Here is a 20538-nt window from a genome sequence, read left to right as displayed (position 1 = left end):
TCGGTGCCGGGATTGTGCTTGCATTTGCGGGTTTTGAAACCGAAATGGACGGATCGCCAGGAACGCGAGAGTTTATGTAAGTTGTATGAATAAATGTTTTTCTTTTTCTCATTCCATCTGTAGATCTGGGGTACAGAGTTTTGAGAATGAGGTGAGTCTGCTGTAGCTGGTGCGTCATTGTTTTCGTAATGCATGTTTAGTGTTGATGGATACCGTTCGCCTTGAAGTTCGCTGTGACGTCGGTGATTGCGCGGTGTTGAGATACGGCCCCACCTGTTGTGTGGGATTGAAAGTGGAGAAGTATGGTATTACGATCGTTCAGTCATGTTGCCGTGTATCGAGGAGAGACCAAGACTTGTTGTCGCGTGCGAGCTCGAGCAATCAGTAGATGCATCACGTAAAAGATTCATCGGCTCAGAAACAAAGGATGTAGGATGGTAAAAAACAACGTAGATTGGTTTCATAGTATCGCTCGAAGTTATGCTGGTAATCGTGAGGGAAAGAAAAAGGGTGGTCTCAAACCATGCCGCTCGCGCACATACGCCATGATTGCTGAAATTCGCCGTTATGGTATAATGCCCCAAAAGTTGTCAAAGCTAAAACGCTGGAAAAAAAGTCCATATGCGCCCTTGATCGGACTATCATATGGCTAGTGAAATCCTGCTTCGTACTCCTACAAAACGCCCGTAAACCCAAGCCGGGTATTTCGCCCATAAGTTGCTCGTCGTGAAATCTAATATGTACATGGAAGGTGGTCATGTTGTGGTGGTGGTGCGTCGAGGTGGTCTCATATCGAATCTATTGCCGGGTATTTGCGCTCTTGTTTCTTGTCTTCTTTGAGACATATGCCTTGTCTGCCAACCTTTTCTTGGAGGTAGTGGAGTCGGTCGGTATCCTTTTCGTCGAATGCGAAGGCGCCGCTCCAGAATCCGCAGTCGATGTTTGTGGTCTCGTTTCGAAAGACGACCTGAGCTTGTGCCGCCAGGTCCACTGGGGGGATACCGTGTTCGGACTCGCCGGTTTTCTCGCCCACCAGGTCGATTTCACTGCGACCTGGCATGTGGTGGAATAGTTCAGAGTTGAGCGTCCAGCAGCGGAGTCCGGGGCTCGGGTACTTGCTTCGGGTCAGGGGATTCCTTGCATTCTGCCACTCTGGTGTGGGAGATGGCGTGTTCTCTCCCTTGTTACATGCGTGGAGAAGCGCAACATCGAATGCGCGAGGTCCAGTTTTCTTCAGCTTGGGTGGAGCGAGATCGTTGAGGAGGCGTTCGGCGGTGCGACGGGTGACGGCGTATCCAAAAGAGCAGAGCGGGAACTTGGAACGGTGGATGACGCGCGACCCTTCAGGCATGCCCAGTAGGCGGAACAAAGCCTGTGTGAAGGGATGTAGGTTGTACCATGCGGGGAGGGTAGGGTCCTGGTATAGGATGTGTGGCATAGCAGTCAGATTAAAGGATTGGCGGTCGGTCTTGGGTCCGTCCTCGGTGACGACGTCGAAGTAGTCACCGCAGTGGCCGAGGTAGAGTAGGTCCCAGGCATCTTGGTCGCCCCAGTACTGGGTATGGTTGCTAGCTGCGTTGGCGTAGGGGTGCTGGGAGCGCGGCGGGGGAAGGAGCTGGCGGGCAGCGCTTGCCGCGAGCGGAATCTGTTGGCTGCGCAGACGAATGTCCCAGTCGACGTCGTCTTCGAGAATGAGAGCCGTCTCGAGGTCAGAATCGAGAAACCTTAATAAGCGAATCAGCAGCAGCTCTACAGCGACAGATGCATGCCAAGACGGGTGCCGGGCAACGAGGGATGACTTACCACTTGAGGGCGTTGTGGTGCCCCAACCACGCTAGTATAGACCCCTTCTGGACCTTCTCTTGCCCGTTGATGAAGCGTTGGACGTCGCCCTCGGTCCACTCTGGCTGTGGCGGGATGGTGAGGTCGATGTCGGTGACATTGGCCGCCTGGATAAGCGGCTGGCGGCGCGAGGAGCCTTCCTTGGAGACGACGACGACGGCGCCGAAGCCTAATGTTCTGTTTGAGGGTATCTTTGCAGGCCGCGACTCAATCGAGGACATCCATTGTAGATATATGTGGTCAGTGTCTCTGCTGTGGTACCATATGCCAATGAGGACGAGGACGAAGAGCAGCAGCAGCGGCGTGGGCCGCTTCCTGGATGCAAGCATGCCGGGCTATATCGTGTTGCCAAAAGTTGTTGTTAGAAGAGTGTTGTTAGACATGTCCGCGAAGACTCGGGGTGGGGGGGACGCTATGGCAATAACAAAGTACGACGATGGCGCGCTCGGTAGGCGTTAAGTTGGTTAGAACAATGGCTGGCAGGACCGAAGCAGATCAGGCTGGGCGACAGCTATCTCTAAATGTCGCAGGTCGCGGCGGGAGCAATACGGGTGCCTACCGGGGTGTGGCACCGACATTGCGTTTTGTAACCACTGTATCAGGCTACCTAAGATTATCGCGCATGCAACCGGGATTGTCATCATCTTACCACTGGCCAAGTGGATAACGCTGCTCCAGCTGGCGCGGCGGTTGCAGGCTGATTGTGCGACTGGCCAGCTGAAACTGGCCAAAAGCGCCCCGAGAGGGACGTCTGACCTTGCTCGTCGCCATCAGCTTACCGTGTACATTGTTTTTGCGCCTTGTACTTGCACTTGCACCTAGCGTTGTTGTGTCTTGCATACGTATCCGAAATTATGGTTCCCCAACAACGGCCGCCGTCACGTGCACGGCGTGGTTGTCGAGGTCGACGGGTCGATCATAGGTAAGCCGCGCCACATGCATCTCAGGGACGCGCTACCCATGATGCGCCTCAATCGTCGCCATTCGACACGCTTACGACGACGACGACACCTCCGGACACGAATTCCGCATCTCCAACATCACGACGGCGGGTGGTAATTCTTGTGCGCCTTTGTTTCTGTAGCCTTGGCTTTCTTATTCTACCGTTTCCCGCTCTCTTACTTGCTAGTTTGTGACATGGTGTGCGCCGCTGCACCCTGAAACTAGTCGTGCACCGGCTTCTTGTCCTCCGCATCCTCCCCCTTCTCCAGCCCGCCCATCCTCGATCCGCGCCGTACACGGGGCTCGCAAGGCAGAAACATCCATTCCCTACTCGACCGCACCACATGCCCGGCCATTCGCTGCGCCCATAGTTATGGCCACGTTGGGCTCGCCCTCTCCCCCAATCTCACCTTCAAGAACCATGCGCCGTCGCGGCTGGGCCAGGAAGGTTGAGCGTTACTGCTGCACCGCCGTCACATACTTTCCGCTGGTCTTCGTCTACGGCCTGACGTCGTGGGCCGTATGGGTCCAGGCAGGCATCGGCTTTGTGCCCTCGAAGAATGTCTGGACGGGTGCGTCTCCTTTATATATATGTCACAATCCAAATTTATCCTACGTCCAATAAGACCACGTCACATGAAGATGGGGAACTCGATTACTAACACGCTGGACAGGAAAGTTCTCGTCTACGCTCGGCATCTTCCTCTATCTCATGCTCAACTGGAGCTACACCACCGCCGTATTCACCGACCCGGGATCGCCGCTCAATATCAAAAATGGCTACAGCCACCTGCCGTCGCAAGAAGGAGGAGAGATGCAGTACACGTCCTTCACCGTCAAGGCATCGACCGGTGAACTACGCTTCTGCAACAAGTGCCAGTCCAAGAAGCCCGACCGCTCTCACCACTGCTCCACATGCAAGCGCTGTGTCCTGAAGATGGACCATCATTGTCCATGGCTCGCGACTTGCGTCGGTCTTCGCAACTACAAGGCTTTTGTGCTCTTCCTACTATACCTCTCTTTCTTTTGCTGGGTCTGTTTTGCGACTTCTGCGACTTGGGTTTGGAGTGAAATACTCAGTGATGGACAATACACCGAGTCCTTCATGCCCGTAAACTATGTTTTACTTGCCGTACTATCTGGCATCATTGGCATAGTCATAACAGGCTTTACTGCATGGCATCTATGGCTTACAGTTAGGGGCCAGACTACGATAGAAAGTCTGGAGAAGACGCGCTACCTCTCACCACTCCGGAACACGATGAAGCATCAGCTCAACGACCGAAACTATATGGATGCGCAAGCGAACGGACGTTTGAGTGTTGGCGACCAGTTGCGCGAGATTCACGCGAACGCTCTTCCGGGGGTGACCAGACCCGAGGAGGGCGAGCCGCCCTCTCGCTCTACCTCGCGCTCTCCCGTACCAGGCCATGCGAACGGTTACTCGCACCCGCACTACCAGTCCTACGAGTATCGAGAACGCCAGCAGTATCAAGACCGCTACGATAGCTATCTTGACGAGCGCGACAACGAGATGCTGCCCAACGCCTTCGACCTGGGTTGGAAACGCAACATCGCACATGTTTTTGGCCCTTCGCCGCTGAAGTGGTTCATACCACTTGTAACCACAACAGGAGACGGGTGGTCATGGGAACCCAGTCCGAAGTGGCTGGCAGCACGGGAGCGGATAAAGCGGGAAAGGGAAAGAGAAGAACAGATACAGAAGCAGCGTGAGCGCGCTGCTGGTTGGGGTGTTGATACTCCTACTGAAGTAGAGTTTAGGGGTCCCACGCGCGCTCCGAACGGATGGATGCCTGGCCAGTATAGCCAGCCTCCCCCACGAGCCACCAGACGTCCAGAATGGCAAGCACCGCTTGGCCGCGGCGAGCAGACCCAATATCTCACCACTACCAACGGCATCGCGAAAGGCCCAATCGACGGACGAAGAAGTCCAAACAAAGCCGACCAAATTCTAGGGAGAGAACGCGGCATGTATGCTGATGGCGATGTTCAACTCCAGACGATCGACAGGAAAAAGTTTGACCAGTACAACTATATATCCGAAGACGAAGACGACGACTACGAAGTCTCGAGTGACGAGCAAGCGGTCGACCAGCGCAAAGCGCAAAAAGTACAGACCGTGACTGCGCCACCAAAAGGAACACAGAATTGGAATGACATACCAGACGGGTTTTTAGACCCGGCGCCAAAAGAGAGGAAGAAGAGTGCGAGTCGGGAACGATCACAACAACGGAAAAACGGGGAATGGGATGACTGGGGGACATGACACGTTGAGACGTAATGGATACGATGGCATGTTGGTATGTTGATATGTACATTCGGGTGTTGCATAGCATGGCGTTCCTTTTGTGGCGTTCTCTCGTGTTGCATAGGAATGGAGTTGTTTAGACGACTGTCATCTGACGAAAGCGAAAGAGATATTTTTACCTCATGGCTTCTCTCATCTCCACATCACACGATATCAATTTTGCAAAGCTGGTGGCGTTTAGTAGTAAATCATCGATTGACGAATCATCTTCTAGCCAAGCATCGACCCTGAGTTTGCGTACAAGCATAAATAGTAAGGGCCAACAACACTCATCTCCTGACATCGTTCCTGCACGCCGTGCCCCACTACATGCGCATGGTAAGGTCGATGAACAGCATCTTGGCGTTCTAGATTTCTGCATTCCAGACCCTGTAGACATTGGCAGCACCAACGCCGCGGCACCTGTATCCATCGTTGCGCTAATTTATTCCTTCATCTTCCCTTCCTCCCTAGCCAGGACCCAACCCGCCTATCACTTCTTCAACCTCACCGGCTGTTTGTACTCCTCATGGCCGTAATCTCTTTATTGCCTCTTTTCGGGTCCAATTAACCCGAGATTTAAGTTGAAAGAACATTAGAGCTTTTTGACTCAAAAGTAAGTTTGATCGTCTTTCCTGGTCATCTCTCTGCACCTTACAAGGATCTGTATCACCATCTGAAGCCTGTGTCGTGATTGGAATTCGGCAGATCATTCTGCACGTCAGTGATTGCTGCTGGAACGAGCAAACTATCACGATTTTTTCAGTACATAACGGTCATGCTCTGTTTTTCGCCATGCACTCATCAATACCTCGGTCCAACATGAACATGAACTCAACAAATAGAGCCAAGCCCGTCACCTCAGCTGACTACCGAACTCTTGCCTATGTAGAATTGACCGCTGACACTGTCTTTGGGTCTGGGTACGACATAGCCGTTCTCGTGCACCAAAGTCATTTCGACTCGAATGACTATCTTGCTACCCTTACTGCCCATTCCACCAGCCCAGCGCCCGGTCAGCCTCAGCTTGTAGATCTTGGACTGCATAGTGGAACGACGAGAGAAGAGGCATTGCTGGGCCTGTTGCATACCCTGGAAGAAATGGCAGCCATGAGAAGTAATGCGAATAGGATGAAATCGAAGAAAGAGGTTACAGAAAACAAGCAGAAGAGCGGGCAGCTGATAGAGGAGATGGCGGAGGAGCATAACGAGGAAAGATGAGAACAAAAAACGTGTTCCAAACATTGAATAGAGAAGGGAGGAGCAAATTTACCGCAGTAGGATGACTAAGAAGTTGCGTATTGCCAGCGAAGGCTTTGTCAGCATGACATGTTCTTTGGGTCGCAACATGACAGTAAGTCAATGCAAAAGCAGTACGAACCATATTAGTCTGACTATAACCTTCACAATCCTCCGATGATGGCACAGGTGATGAGATCATACGATTGGAGACCTGGGAGCTATCTCCGGAACCTCTTTTCCATACGTACATGTTGTATGTTGAGCAGCTTCGATACTGTTGGGTCGCTCCCACTGCTACACAAAGTTTGCTGCCTCGACTGATCACACTTTTCCACTCTTCCGCCTCACTGTGCAACCAAACAAACACGTTCTCGTACTCCCTTAAACCCTGCAGATGACACTATCCTTCACCAGTTTCTCGCCATATAGACCGTTCTTCAATTGCTCATTTCCAGTTCATCCTGGTGATAAAGACTACAAATGGATTCTCTAACCGCAAACATACCAGAGCGCCTAGGTCGATCCCGTGAACCGCTTCCAAACCTACGAGGTGAAGACGAGACTGAGATAAGATATCTCGTTGATCTGATCGAGAGTAAGTAGTGAGAAAAGCATAACGTCACCCCGCCACACACTGACTGCCAACCTCTCAGCGCAATCATGGATTCTGTCACCTCTCAAACCACCCTCCTGCATCCTAGGACGCCATCCACCACCTAAAGACCCCAATTCTTCCAAACAAAAGATCATTGATCCTTCTCTTGCGTTTTGTGCTTCGCTCTACAGCATCGGTCAAGGTGGGGTCAGGAGCTTGGAAGTGGGTCCTGAAGTGGGAAGGAGCAGAAAAGAAGCACTAGAGCGGCTATTGGAAGTCGTGGAGATGGAGATTGGACGCATGATGTTGAATGATGATTATCATGCACGCAAGGTGGCTAAGGACAGTAACAGTTCCATTGGAAGTAGCGGTGTTAGCAGGACTGAGAGGGGGTAAATGTTCTTTGGAGAGAGAAGGACCTAGTTCAATATCCTCGTGATGGTCTTGGTGGGAAGAAACTAAATCGCTCTTCTATTGCTCTTGTATTCTGTGTGGGATAGGTATCGACTGGTCCCAATTTCTTCACCATGTTGTAAAATTAAGATCTCCACATCTCCTCTTCTTCTGTCGATTCACTATCACTCTCACTATTATCATCACTATCTCTCTCTTCTTTTGCATCCCCATCCTCGGCTTCATTCTCGCTTTTCTGACTTCACTCATTCGTCGTTGCTGCATGATTCATGCTCTCTCCTTCCTTCAGGTTTCCTTGAGGATTCTTTTCCATCGTCTGGAACGGTATCTCAGCAAGCGATTCCACTTTTTCCAACAGTTTCGAAAGCACTTCACCACGTGAACTTGCCACTTCTATCTTTGTGAGAGGATGGATTATCATACCGCGACCCGTACCTACAGAGGACAGGACTGCGGCATGGTACTCAACCCTGTCTTGTTCGTCCAGGCGACAACTCAGATAAACGGTGGCAGACGTGTAGCTAGGCCAGAGAGAAGAAACGAGAGCATTGAGGAACGTGAGTGTGTTGACGTCTTCTGGTAGTACAGGTTGGCTGGTCATGTTCAAAGCAAGAAGTAGAGGATGACGAAGAAGTGTTGAAGAGACCTCCTGTATTGAGACGAGATTCTTATACTTCTGTTAAAATGGAGATTGCCTGCTTGATTGTTAAACCAATCAGTTGTAGCAAGATACCCGATGTCCTTTGCTACAATCAGACTGTCCGAATGATACTTGTGGTTCGAGAGAGCAAGCCACTCGTTCAACATATGATCTCACTCAATAGCCCATCGACAAGAGTACCACAGATCGCCGTACTCATAATCACCATGGCGTATGAGTCGTCCAACGAAACAGACCCTCGTCTGTCAACGACAACCATTGTCGCCAGCAATGTTACGAACCACGATGATGTCCTCTTCAGCTATCTGCAAAGTACAACCCCCTCCTGACCAAACCTTGTGCCATGCTGACCCTGTAACAGAACTTGTTACATCCACGTTCCGCCCATCGGTACACCCCGTGGTTCTTATGGGCAGTTACGAAAGCAGACGGAGCGGGGAAATCGTCGAGAACTTCCGTGCAAGTGTTGTTGGCTGGGATGTCTTGGATGCTAGCGAGATGTTCTTCGTCTCACCTCAGGAGGGGACAGATCGCAAGAGTGCGCTGATGGCTGTGATCAGGTTGGTAAAGAAGGAGGCACACAAGAGAATGGCGGAATTAGAAGCTAAGATCGCAGACCCTCTCTGACGTACAGACGGGTCTTCGGAGAAGGGGTTTCAAAAGAGAGTAGGCGATAGAGGTGCCTCTCAAGGCTTGTGATGATGATAGAGATAGAATGCAAGTAAACATTTAAAGCTTAGCTTTGTCATCCAATAACGGAAGGCCAACTGCCTCTTCCAGCTCCTTTACGGCATCCTTCGTCTTACCCAAGTTCACCTTGATTGTTCTCAACCCTGTCTTCTTCGCAAACTTGAGATTTATGCCAATATCATCCAAGAAGAGCGTGTCGCCTTCCGTCACCCCTCCCATCCCCTTCTTCCTCGCAATCTTATCCATCTCGCGTACCGCCAGCTTGTACGCCTCTGGATCCGGCTTTCTGACACCCACGGCCGCCGAACCAAGGAAGATGTCGAAACATGTCGTAATGTCTGTGGAGTCGTTCGCGTAAGGGTTTGGAGCTGGTGGGTGGACGAGCTCTTTGGTGAAGAGCTTCCCTTCGTCGTCGAGGATGCCCGTGGGGAACGTAACGTTGTTGCTGAATGCGCCCAAAACAAATTTCCCGCTCTCGCCTAGCTTTCGTAGCGCAGGATACATGTATGGATCTGGTGCCCGACTGATCTTCATCATACGCCAGAACAGCGTCTTCGCATCAATGTCCGGTACCTGCGGATTCCCGCCCTCGATTGCCTGCCCGCCGCCGACGCTCTCCTGTTGCGCAAGCTTCTGGAGGAATTGTGACCAGACCTCCGGTCGCATCAACTGTTTCTTAAAGGATGCGAACCAGTCGTCGTTAAGTTCGACTTCGCCGCGCTCGATGAGTTGCCATGCGCCTGTATCGTGAGGTCCTTTTTGGATCGCGTAGTTTATGTAGCCGATGGGGATCTTGTTCTCAATTTCATAGTCGAGGATCGCTTGGAAAGGACTAATAACCTGTGGATGAAAAACATTAGCTACATTCGTCTGGTCGCGCGTGGTGCTGAAGAGCGGCGTGGGTCGTGTTGAGGAATTACGTACGACCACTCCACCAATGTCGAAAAGAATAGCCTTTGGGTGCTTAGTTGAAGATTTCATAACGTGTGTATGTTGACAGAGTTGTCAAACATCGCTATGAGGGTATCATGGTGGTCTGTACGGCGTCGTCATGGTCGGCATTGGGAGAGTCGCGAAGTGTCCAGGTACCTCGGCAATGGATAAGCTCTATCGATAGCGCTAGTCCCCGCAAACAGTTCAACCTCACAATGTTCTGTAGATCACTCATCATCCTCTGTTTGGTGAAGTGTTTGATGAATGAAAGATATTTGATGATACGTTTTATAGAACTGAACCAAGACAGAAGCAGTCCTTGTTATATCTGCGTCGTCCACGTCTCATCATACAAACTATACCCAGCACCGCAGGCAAGCACCACCAGTATGAACAACATCTGAGACCCGATCGAAGCTACATGCCGTATCGCTCCAGAGTCGATTCTTGTATCGAACTTTGTTATCTTGCGGTCACAGTGTGGTCCGTCCACCTTCCGGATGGCAAAAGTGTGTGTGGTAATTTGAGCCATAGCCGCTGGTTCCTTGGGTGGGAGGTTCACGACAATCTCCCCTCCTGCTTTCTGCCAGATAGATAGTCAAAGATGGCTTTGCTCTGCCACCATAGAGAATCTTGTTCCGGCTCCATATTCATTTTCGAAGCCAGCAGGCTGGGCATTGCGCTGGCTAGTCGCGTGTCATTGTGCGGCAACCGGTCCTTAGGATACTTCCAATTCGTCAGACCTGGGCCATCGTGCAGCTGCGGACGAGAAAAGTCGCCACCTGTCTCAAATTTCTGGGCTCTATTGATCACTCTGTCGATTTGTCCATGAGGCTCGACCCGCTTCTGACGGTCGATGTACTTCAAGTACCGATGGCGCCGACGTTCAAGCTCAATACAAGCCTTTGTTGTTCCGTACAGGTGATTTTGATCATTGTCAATAGTAATGAGGTGTATGAGCATGCGCCCGAGGTCATGGGACGGAAACAGCCCTAGTGCACTAAGGTAGCTGATATTCATAACTAACTGATCCATGACTGCGGCACTCTTGATGAGTGCAGGGACAAGAACTTCGACGTCAGCAAGCATAGCCGGTTTTCAAAGAATGGGACGTCTGCTTCGACGCTGTCTATCAGATCAGCTGAGTTTGGCAGATAGTTAAAAGCGATCGCTTCAGAGGTCGGGGAAGAGCAATTTGAGGACTCTGATGTTATTAGATCGATACGAAACTGCCATCTAACATGACCTTCTAGGCTAAGGGATCTACCTGCGACTCAAATGTGGAAATTTCAACAAGATTATCTAACTTGAGGGGCCTGAGAATTATGGTGAGGCTAGACCATCGAAATGTAGATGATGATCTGTGTTAGTAGTAACTCCCCTAAGGCTACATTAAACCCAGTGCTAGTTTTGGGACCACTGTTTGAAAACATGGTCGCTTATTACATAGAAAGAGTCAATGGCGAGGAGGGCGGGCATAATACTCGTTATGAAACAGAACATCATCATAGACCGTACGACATGTGATAGAACATGGACGCTGTAACGGAGTATGTACACGATATTCTGTAGAGAGAAGACTCCTCGGAACGAGATGGCAGAATATCGAGGCCACAGGCAGGGAACAATAAATATCCCACGCATATCCCGCGGGACACCCCAAGTGTGGCAAAAAGAACTTCGTACTCAAAAATAACTTTGCCACCATAGAAGAATACTTGGCTTTCTCAGAAATAGAGCGGCCAATAACCATGATGGCCCGCCGGAAGCGCTTTACTCGCGAAGCGTTCACTGGTTCGTGGGGAATGCGCTTGCGTTGCTGATACATGGCGGCAGCTCGCTTGGCGTCCCTGTTGCCGATTTCCAACATCCAGTTTTGGCATTATGAAGCTAGGGGTGACATATGGTATCAGTATCTTGTTGGGGTTCTGGTACAAAAAGTATTGTATCTCGCGATCCATTGTCTATTGCGCATACATGAACGCTGGACAAGTGCTATGTTTGTAAATCGCCACTTATGATGCAAGGCGCCAACGAGGGAGCAGAATCGGAACCAGCCGCAAAATGATTGCGGAATGCACCGACTGTATTGCGAGGACCCACGTGCATACGTTTAGTGAAGGTTGTCATCTGAAGCGCAACAAGACAACATCCACTTTCGTAGCTGCCGAAAGCTTGATCTGGTCTCAAAGCGAGATAGCGCGATTTTGTAGGAGATTCTACTGACTGGAAATTTTCTATCCACTCGTGCGGGTGGTACTAAAGAGTGCACTCAGATATATGAATGTTATCCTGAACTGCTTGCTGTTGCTTTGAGAATCAGGTGTTAAGAATCCCAGGTCAGCTCGTAGCCGAAGACAGTTCGGCGAAGAAGCTCATCCTAGGTTCGGTCAGTGACGCCTCAAGATACATCATTCGGAGAGCCTCACCCCTGGATCTTCCTCGAACATAACCTTCTCCATAACTTTTTCGAACATCTTAGTGACGGTGAATCCCGATTCTTTAGCTAGGTCGAAGAAAGCCATGTCCTTCTCGTACAACCATGGGCGATATGGTGTAAAGAAGACGTATGCTCGGGATGTCGGTGACTTCTTGAGAGTCAGCTGCACAGTCTTGATGAGTTTGGCATGCTCTGAGTGGTTGAACAGAAGGTCGGCAAGAATGAGAATATCGAAGCTCGAACTATCATGCAGATGTTTCATTAAGTCTTCGGTAGGTGCACCCCAGAGATATCCCTGTGCGCATATTAGTGACGTCCGCCAATATTGAGCACAGTCACAAACCTCCGCCACTATTTTGGGAGGCTTAGATAACAGTTCGCAGTGGTCAACATTGTACTGTAAATTCTCGACCAACTCAGCATCAGGATAGTCCGTGACGACCGTTTGAGCGGCACCGTTGAGAGCACAGACAAGGCTTGGAAGTCCCGCTCCAGCGCCAAGCTCAAGTACCGTTCGATCCTTTACGAGTTTATCTGCATGCTCTTCCAGATAATCGGATATGGTTCGCCCCGCATTCCATAGAAAATGACCCTGAATACGTCAGTGAGTGTGCTGAGATAGTGCATGACCGTCAGAAGTCAGATGAGTGCTGAATCGCTTCTACGGTCCTTCTATAAAAGTTCCAGAAGGTTGGAAACCAATGCATAAGACGTTAGAAAGTTCCGTACTGCGCTTCGGCATGTCAGTAGTCAAGTGCATAACTTACCCACAAAGGATTATGACCGACCAATCGAACAGTGAGCCCTTTGCCGGAAAGCAACTGATGAGACGCGAAGGTTGGCTGCTTTTCTGGTTCGTAGAAATCAGCAGGCTCTTGGAACAGGTCCAAGCCCTCTTCACCGGCCTCTGACGACATGGCGGAAGGCAAGTTGTGATGAAGTTATAGCCTTGGCGAAGACTGTATTTTGGGTGTTTCAAAGAGCGGAGCCACCACGAATGGCACGTGCCCGGTTAACCAGCCACCGCTATGCCTGTCCAAGTCGCGTTCCAGATAAACTCCATCTTCGAAACAGCGGATCGTCGTCATCAACGAAGTCAGAGGGCTGGCCAAACAGTACCCTGTGACTATAGCAGGGTCTACAGCTTCCTTGTTGGGCTGTAGCAGTGGGTGTTGCACCAGCCCTATGGCGTGGGAGTGCCTCAGGTGGCTTCAGAGCGAAGTAACTCAGTGATATCCGGCCTACCAATCGCGCCCACACCGATTGAATTATCGCGGTACTCACATGCCTGAAGCGAGCCCAAGCCAAGCAGGGTCCAGCCGGCGCAAGATTCCCCACGCCCCAATGATATACCCGGCGGCCGCAGCGTCGTTTCCACGGTTCTTCTGACCACAAAACACGCCGGCGCAGGTGCTGCTCTCCTTGGATCGCGTTCGCTTTGCTCACATCGCGCATACCTCTTATACCGCGACACCTCCTTCACTTATCCCTCCTATTGAGGACACAATCCTTGCTGTCCATTTCTCAATTGTCACCTTTCTACTTGTGCCGTTTCGAAGCGACTAAACCCGCTTAGTAAGAAACTTGCTCAACGCTAAGGGACTAAGCCTAATCCAACCCTCCGCCAAACGTCGCATCCATTCAGTTCACGACAAACCTTCGAGCGCCGACCAGCAGATCCCACGCCTTTGGCGCCTTAAGTCCCGAGTCATTCATCAGTCTAGTGGGGAAGTGTGACAGCTGCGTTTCTCGCGGTGTTGAACTGGATATTTGCACGTCCCACCAACCGCTGAGCCCTGTCAAGTCATCAATTCTCCAGATCGTATTCTGGGGGATAATCCAGTGAAACCAGCGCCTGGTTCCGCTGGCTCTCGATTGTAGACCCCGCCCCTTTAACCGTGTGCATGTCCGACGTCCCCCCGGACATTCGATCCACCCTTCATCCGTTCCGAGCTCAGGATCGCTATTGCATCAATCAACGCCTGTGCTGATATAGTATCATCACCGACACTGCGGGAAGCCGGCGCCAAATCTCAGGGTTATCAACGCTCCACCCGCCTGGAGCTGGACCCTTCACAGCTCACTTAGGCCAAGCCGAAAGCCGAGTCTACCTTCTCTTTTGGACACCCACATCGGACCACTCCCGAACCTGTAGGCTACTTTTCCATGCGGCGAGGGTCATACGTCTAGCCCAGAATCTTGCCACTCCATTTTCTGCGCTGCACGCCACTGGACCCCTCTGCAATACTTTCACGTGCGCGGTGTACAGTAAGCTTGGACATAAGCTCTTTCTCACCAGCAGTCTTATTTCGTCCCCGATACACGGCGCACTTGGTGGTTACATGCCGTAGATTGAGCAAGTTATTTCGACCTCATAATAGCCCCGCATCATGTGGGCCGAAGTCAATGGAGAGCGCAAGAAGGTCGCCTGGTAGGTTCTCTCATCTGTTCGTTGCACCCCTCATCCTGTCTTATCTGACTACATCCTCTCTACTATTTGTTGCGCGCAAACTGCACCTATCCGGAAAGTTCTTTAGCGACTGCGACTTGCATTGCACTGTCCAGGATGTCTATTCGCCATATACTTTGACTGACATTGATTAGCGGTCCGTGCATTCGCGGTCATCGCTCGTCGAAATGCGATCACCGAGATCGAGTGCTGGTTGAGGTCCGGAAGCCTGGTCGGCCGCTGAGTAGCTGTCCACATCCCACTGGATCCTGTAGTTGCGAGCGTGTTGTTATCAACTACACGATTCCCAAAACGTCAGAATGTGCTTGTCCGTCAGAACGAGCTCCGCCAACAGCTACTGTTGCAGGCAACAGTCGGATCACGAAGAGTAGGCGTAAATCGGCTGCGCCCACCCCTTACAACCTCGAGAAGGCTATCCAGGCTGGCTTCGACGCCAAAACTGAAACCTCGTCCATCACGTACACACCCTCCGAAACAAGCAATAGTAATGGAGCATCACTTCCGTCAAGTGCGAGCTCAACACCACGTCTTCTCCCTGCACAGAATGAGCCCGTCTCAAGTTGTTGCAAGCCGAAGCCAGTCTTGTCGCCGGTCCAAGAAGGAGGGTGCTGTGGCAGCAAGCCAAAGCCAGTTGTAGAGCCGCCAGTTCAAAAGAAGTCCTGTTGCTCATCACGCAAACAAGACGATGCGCCTGTCAACAGCCAATCACACGGTTGTCAACACGTGGGACACCAATTCCAGTTTCCCGCCCAAGCAGTGGTTCCACAGTACCAAAACTTTCATCCACAAACACCATCAGTTGCGTCGAACCCTTTTGGCCTTGGCACTCCGATCTACAACCACGCGGCTGCAGCCTACCATCGGCAGAACTCTGTGTCTATGAGCCCAGTCATGAACAACTCGATGTCTCCGTCTGTCGCCAGTCCCCAAATCGGGCAACACGTCCCCGAACACAACTGTCACTGTGGAGAATCATGTAGCTGCTTCGGATGCGCAGCCCATCCCAATAACGCTACGATGATGGAGTATGTTCGGATCATGGCCCATTTTCAATATAACGGCGGGTTCGGAGGCATGGCGCCACCCCTCTACGACATGCCTACATACCCACATCAACCTGGATACGGAGCGGAAGCCAACATGAGTTTCAACGCAATGCAGCAAGGCTTAACAACACCCACACCGACGCAAATAAGCTTTCAACAAAGCATGGATATGCCAAACATGGTGCAGGTACCAATGGCATTGCCCGGGAACTGGCCACAACAACTAATTCCTTCACCAAGCCAACCACAGCAGGCCCAATTTTCGACTTCGAGCAGCCTTAGTTACAACACACCTTCCATGCCGGCGTCTGAGGATACAAAAACGCGGAAAACAAGTGAAACTATGGATTCACCCGCAGCCAGTAGTCCCAGCGATACCAAAGATGAAGATACAGTGACGCTATCGCCATCATCCTACTTCTGGAACGAAATGACCTTGCCAAGCTGTTCAGACGCGTCTGGTACTTGCCAATGTGGCGATGGCTGCGCATGTGTTGGTTGTCTTACACATGGCGGTCACACTGGTGAATCTCTCGATGACACTGGAACAGCAGCGGAACATGATCCGTTCCTCAGTTTCGACACAAGCCTCGCGCTCAACATGAACGACCCAACGGATTTTCTCAACTTCAATCCAGATCCGAGCTGAGACACCTAGCCACTAACCCGCTTCTTCCTGCCTTGGTCAATGATGATCATTTTGCCTCACATGAAAGCGAAGCGCGATTGCGCGAATCTTGCGGGAAATACACCAGAATTATGCCCACCTTGTACACTTCAAGAAGCGATACAGGCGACAGGCGTTCAACCTTTTACCATGACAACTCCGCCGGCACAAACTCGTTGTGTGATCACAACGATAAGGCACTGTTCACTTCGTCATATGTTGCATCTTCTATCTTCTTCATTTTGTATATGTTCAGCGTCACCCACAGCGCGACTATGGGCTAGATACCTTTGCATGGGCATGTGAGGGTAGGAGCCTGTTTCAGCGTGGCAAGAGAGAGTTTTCTGGCATATAAGGAAGTTAGTGTATGAACTGTGTGAGTTTTTTCGTTAGTGTATTTATACGATACCCCCGCATCGGGCGATAGCATAGTGAAGTGAGACTTGGTCTTCATGCTGCTCATAAGCTTAATGGAATCTTTCTTTGTATTGTTGTTTTCACTCTATGACTGCGAGATGTCATGCTGTACGGTTCCTATCCACGAGTTGAAGTGAACTGTACGAGGAGAAGGGCTCTTCCGGGAATTGAATACGAAAAGATGATCCATCACTAACCCGTTCAGAAAACGATACTCGTAGAGATCTCGGTAACATTGCTAACAGAAGAGAAAACTATCTGCATATCCGAAGAAAGCTAGTTGGTAATTCGTTTCAAGAAATCCGAAACCTCCTCCAAAAGTTCCGTCGAGATCGTTGCCGCAGTCCACCGGGCCTTCGACATTGTGAAATAATTGACCAGTGATACATGAGCCTGCTGGAATAGGCTGACGTGGGAGTGGTAGATAGTGCAAACAATGTCGTAAGAGCCAGAGATCTAGTACGACGACAACATGAACAGCGACAGTGAGATACATGAACGTAACGTTCGACGGGGGCGGGTATACTACCCATCCGATAGTACAATCATGAGATCGCCATGTTTAATCCCGGCCTGTTCTTATTAGCACTTTTTCCTCTCAGATCGCACTATAGTAGGACATACAGTGCAGCCCCGATCCGGGTCTTCCCAACAGGTGTCGCCTTCACACCACTGGTTTGTCGCGCTCTTGTACCTGCAAGGAGAGACAACACCATCACCAACGAAAGTGATATCATAACCGAGTCGCTCTTGCTTGCATAGTTCGTTCTGCTTTATGCTGGAGAAGCCCTGGCTCGCTGGACCATCATCGAAGGATGTTCCGAAGACTGCAGGTGCCCAGTTACCCTTACCTCCCATCGGTGTACCCCAAGTGCAAGCCTCACTTTCTGGTACACCCTGTTTATTGACGTAGTACTGAGCCGATGTTTTCTTACCTTGCCAGAAAAAGTATTTCTGCTGATCAGGGTTGGCCAGGAAGCCAGTCTCTCCAGGACCAACAGTGACTGGGAAAGTCATGGACTCGGTGCCTACTGTACGTGAGGGATTATCTAGAGTTTGTGAGCAGATGTCATACCTGGATAGTCTGTGCGGCAGAAAGAGACGGATTTTGACAGCTTGTTTTGCACCTTCACGCCCATATGCTGTGATCCTTGCACGCATAGCGTGTCTGCAATTTTGCCGTCGGCCATCTCCAGAAACCCGTCTTTGTTGCAATATAAGCCACCGACGCTCTGACCTGTTCTGCCTTGGATAGAGGGGAATGAAGCCTTGAGGTAGGGGTTAGGGCAACCATAGGAACAGAAGCTACCAGTCGTGCAGCAAGTGCCGTCTGAACACGACCCCTTTGGGACGGTAGTAATGTCATCAAAGCCATCTGCTCCGGCATATTGGGGATCTTGGATACCCGACCAGCCCCCCAAGCCTTCTTGAGCTGTAGGTAAAGCGCCATAGCCGTAAGGGAACTCTGTACAAAGGATCGTGCCATCTGGGAACTTCCTGTCACATTCCGCACAGTGACCGTCCTTATCGACCATGTCTGCCCAGGGCCTCGACGAAGTGCCCGACTGCTGTACAGGCGGCGTATCCTGGGAAGGGCTCGGTGCAGGATCGATGGGTGGCGTCTCCGGTGGTGATGCAGGCTTCTGAAATTCGGGCACGACAGGCTTGTGCTCGTCCACAGGCTTCTCGGAAGTAGGTCCTGGTGTTGGCTTGGGGACCTGAGTCTCATGACCGGAGGCTGGAGGCGGAGTAGGCAATGCGATAGGACTGCTAGTTGATGTCGACAAGACACCGTCGTTCCCCCACATCAAAGTGCCGTTGGTGATACCCAGGTTGACTTCTTCCTCTGATATCTCGTGATCATCGAGCCAGTACACGATCTCTGTCTCCACTGCCGCAGGTACGAAGATAGTGCCACGCTTGGCCGGACCACGGGCGTGGGCGCGACGGTGCAAGTGGTGCGGCTTAGCCGCGGTGACTGCAACAAGCACAGAAGCAGTAATTATATACTGAATCTTCATGATAGGCTTTTGCACGACACTTTCTGGATGTCGCTGACAGCTTGTCCTATCACAGTCAGCGTAGCAGAGAGCGAGGTGGAAGAGCGACTGACTTGTTATCTCCGTACAAATAGGTACTTGCTGAACGCTTTTGACAGATGCTTGGGTATCAAGATGCTTGTTTGGCTCTTTCTGGTGTTCGCTGCGCGGTGGAGTGCACGAGAGAGTGGTGGAGTAGTATGCTGGCAGTGTCTAATGAGTGAAATGGAGATACAACTCCGGGTGGAGGCACGAAAGAATGACCGGTGAAGCGTGAAGGCAGATGAGTCAAGTTTGGCCTATGGAAAGTCCACGAAGATAGTACGAGGGCACAAGAGCGAGAGTGAGGTGAGTATTGTTTGTACTGTGACGCCAAGACGGGGGCTCGCTAGCGTGGCTGCTTCGTTTGCGCCGGAGCGATGAGATGGGTATGCGCCTGCTGGGTTCTAAAGTGTCAAAAGAATGGGCGAATGCCGGTCACTCAAAGTGGAAGGAGCATTGGGTATAACCAGAAAGAGTGCATACACAACTTAGGGATATCTTGAATGAGATACGACGTGAAAGGAGTGAAGGTGAAAACGACGATCAATTCAATGGCATGAAAAGGGAAAGTAACAATCAGCGAGAGATTACCGATTTCAAGGACAGCTCACTGATACTACCGTTCTAGCTAGTGGCACAACTGCGTGGCATAGGTACCTACCTAGGGAGGTGCTCTCCGAGCAGACTATCAGCCCGTATCACGTACGTACGTGTACGAGGGAGACGACAGTGCACCTCCTTGGTCGACCTACAGAGGTAAATAATCTTCAAACCATACACTAAGAACGTTTTGTCCATGACAGCATGGCATCGATCGACTAGGGGACACTGAGTTTCTAAGAATGCCTCGATCTGAACATGGCTTCGGTTCACGGATGAACCGGCTCTTCCTACCGACGTGTCATGCAATGTCGAATTTCCGCTAGACCGCAAATAGCTGTTTGTGTTTGTATTCCACGAGTAGATTTACCGTGTAGAGAGAAAGCTAGAAATGCATGAAGGCCAAGAAATTTCTAGATGACGTTTCTAGCGTAGCAGGGACAGCTTCAGCAAGCTCTTGACTACTGCGCTTGCCCTGCTACGGGTATTCGGTGGCTTTTGTCGACGCCTTCTAGTGTAGTACTGATTCCCCGATGTCACTGTCGTATTGAGTCTTGGGGTATGCAGAATGTATGTACACTCACGATAATTCGCGTAACCTGGACGAATAATGACTGACCTCGAGAAGTAGCGCGTTGGCTTGAATTCAACCCGATGAGTAGTGGTGTCTGCGCGGCAGCATACGTAACAGCCCCTGCCTTCTTTCACGAACGTCGGTACTTGGGAATCATACGGCCACACAGCATCCATCGTGGAAGCGACGTTGTAGCGCGCGAATTACCCGGAGCTCGTGCTCCATGCGGCCCTGTTGTCGAGTGTGACGGGCGTACGCGCAGCAGTCTTTACGAGGTACAATACCATCATGAGGCCTGCGGTAAGACACGGTGTTGATGCGACGATATGTGATGGTGTTGATGAAGGAATGTTGGAGGAAGCGATGTGACGAGATGAGATAGTTGCACGCTCATCATTGGAGCCCCACATGCTCTTTAGCACGCAGAGCTAATAGGGTGCCACAACATGACCAGCCATGTTTCTTGATTGCGACACCGTTATCGACATGTGTTTCATGGACATACGGCAAAGACTTTGGTAAGAATGGTTGCTTCAGGTATGTACAGACTCTGGCTATACCTCCCCATGCAAACGGCTCCTTTCCAGCTCCAACTGCGTCGTGAGTACAATGAATC

At 51.0% G+C, this 20538-nt stretch overlaps 9 protein-coding genes across 9 annotated transcripts; 5 read left to right on the top strand and 4 right to left on the bottom strand.

Annotated features, from left to right (window-relative positions):
• Positions 1-787: 787 nt before the first annotated feature.
• On the bottom strand, positions 788-2171 carry GT037_007404 (glycosyltransferase family 25 protein; the record flags this gene model as incomplete). The annotated part of the gene is made up of 2 exons (XM_038932451.1): positions 788-1724; positions 1804-2171. 2 exons carry the CDS (start codon positions 2169-2171, stop codon positions 788-790), a joined length of 1305 nt encoding a protein of 434 aa, XP_038784939.1.
• Positions 2172-3205: 1034 nt separating this feature from the next.
• Positions 3206-5071, top strand: GT037_007403 (zf-dhhc-domain-containing protein; the record flags this gene model as incomplete). Its single annotated transcript, XM_038932450.1, has 2 exons — positions 3206-3356; positions 3459-5071. 2 exons carry the CDS (start codon positions 3206-3208, stop codon positions 5069-5071), a joined length of 1764 nt encoding a protein of 587 aa, XP_038784938.1.
• Positions 5072-5914: 843 nt separating this feature from the next.
• GT037_007402 (uncharacterized protein) lies at positions 5915-6313 on the top strand (the record flags this gene model as incomplete). The annotated part of the gene is made up of 1 exon (XM_038932449.1): positions 5915-6313. One exon carries the CDS (start codon positions 5915-5917, stop codon positions 6311-6313), a length of 399 nt encoding a protein of 132 aa, XP_038784937.1.
• Positions 6314-6814: 501 nt separating this feature from the next.
• Positions 6815-7325, top strand: GT037_007401 (uncharacterized protein; the record flags this gene model as incomplete). The annotated part of the gene is made up of 2 exons (XM_038932448.1): positions 6815-6929; positions 6988-7325. 2 exons carry the CDS (start codon positions 6815-6817, stop codon positions 7323-7325), a joined length of 453 nt encoding a protein of 150 aa, XP_038784936.1.
• An 825-nt stretch (positions 7326-8150) lies between these two features.
• GT037_007400 (uncharacterized protein) lies at positions 8151-8631 on the top strand (the record flags this gene model as incomplete). Its single annotated transcript, XM_038932447.1, has 2 exons — positions 8151-8316; positions 8366-8631. The coding sequence occupies 2 exons, from the start codon at positions 8151-8153 to the stop codon at positions 8629-8631; spliced, it is 432 nt and encodes a 143-aa protein (XP_038784935.1).
• Positions 8632-8733: 102 nt separating this feature from the next.
• Positions 8734-9675, bottom strand: GT037_007399 (uncharacterized protein; the record flags this gene model as incomplete). Its single annotated transcript, XM_038932446.1, has 1 exon — positions 8734-9675. One exon carries the CDS (start codon positions 9673-9675, stop codon positions 8734-8736), a length of 942 nt encoding a protein of 313 aa, XP_038784934.1.
• Positions 9676-10185: 510 nt separating this feature from the next.
• On the bottom strand, positions 10186-12984 carry GT037_007398 (uncharacterized protein; the record flags this gene model as incomplete). Its single annotated transcript, XM_038932445.1, has 5 exons — positions 10186-10697; positions 11739-11886; positions 12057-12362; positions 12411-12659; positions 12835-12984. The coding sequence occupies 5 exons, from the start codon at positions 12982-12984 to the stop codon at positions 10186-10188; spliced, it is 1365 nt and encodes a 454-aa protein (XP_038784933.1).
• Positions 12985-14457: 1473 nt separating this feature from the next.
• GT037_007397 (uncharacterized protein) lies at positions 14458-16232 on the top strand (the record flags this gene model as incomplete). Its single annotated transcript, XM_038932444.1, has 2 exons — positions 14458-14498; positions 14672-16232. 2 exons carry the CDS (start codon positions 14458-14460, stop codon positions 16230-16232), a joined length of 1602 nt encoding a protein of 533 aa, XP_038784932.1.
• A 960-nt stretch (positions 16233-17192) lies between these two features.
• Positions 17193-18733, bottom strand: GT037_007396 (glycoside hydrolase family 132 protein; the record flags this gene model as incomplete). The annotated part of the gene is made up of 3 exons (XM_038932443.1): positions 17193-17240; positions 17292-17695; positions 17743-18733. Coding segments are annotated over 3 exons (1443 nt in total), but the record flags the coding sequence as incomplete, so codon positions are not given.
• Positions 18734-20538: the final 1805 nt, after the last annotated feature.

This window comes from Alternaria burnsii, assembly GCF_013036055.1.
Source record: "Alternaria burnsii strain CBS107.38 chromosome Unknown 715, whole genome shotgun sequence".
NCBI lineage: Eukaryota > Fungi > Ascomycota > Dothideomycetes > Pleosporales > Pleosporaceae > Alternaria > Alternaria burnsii.
This window is presented reverse-complemented; position numbering and strand designations above follow the sequence as displayed.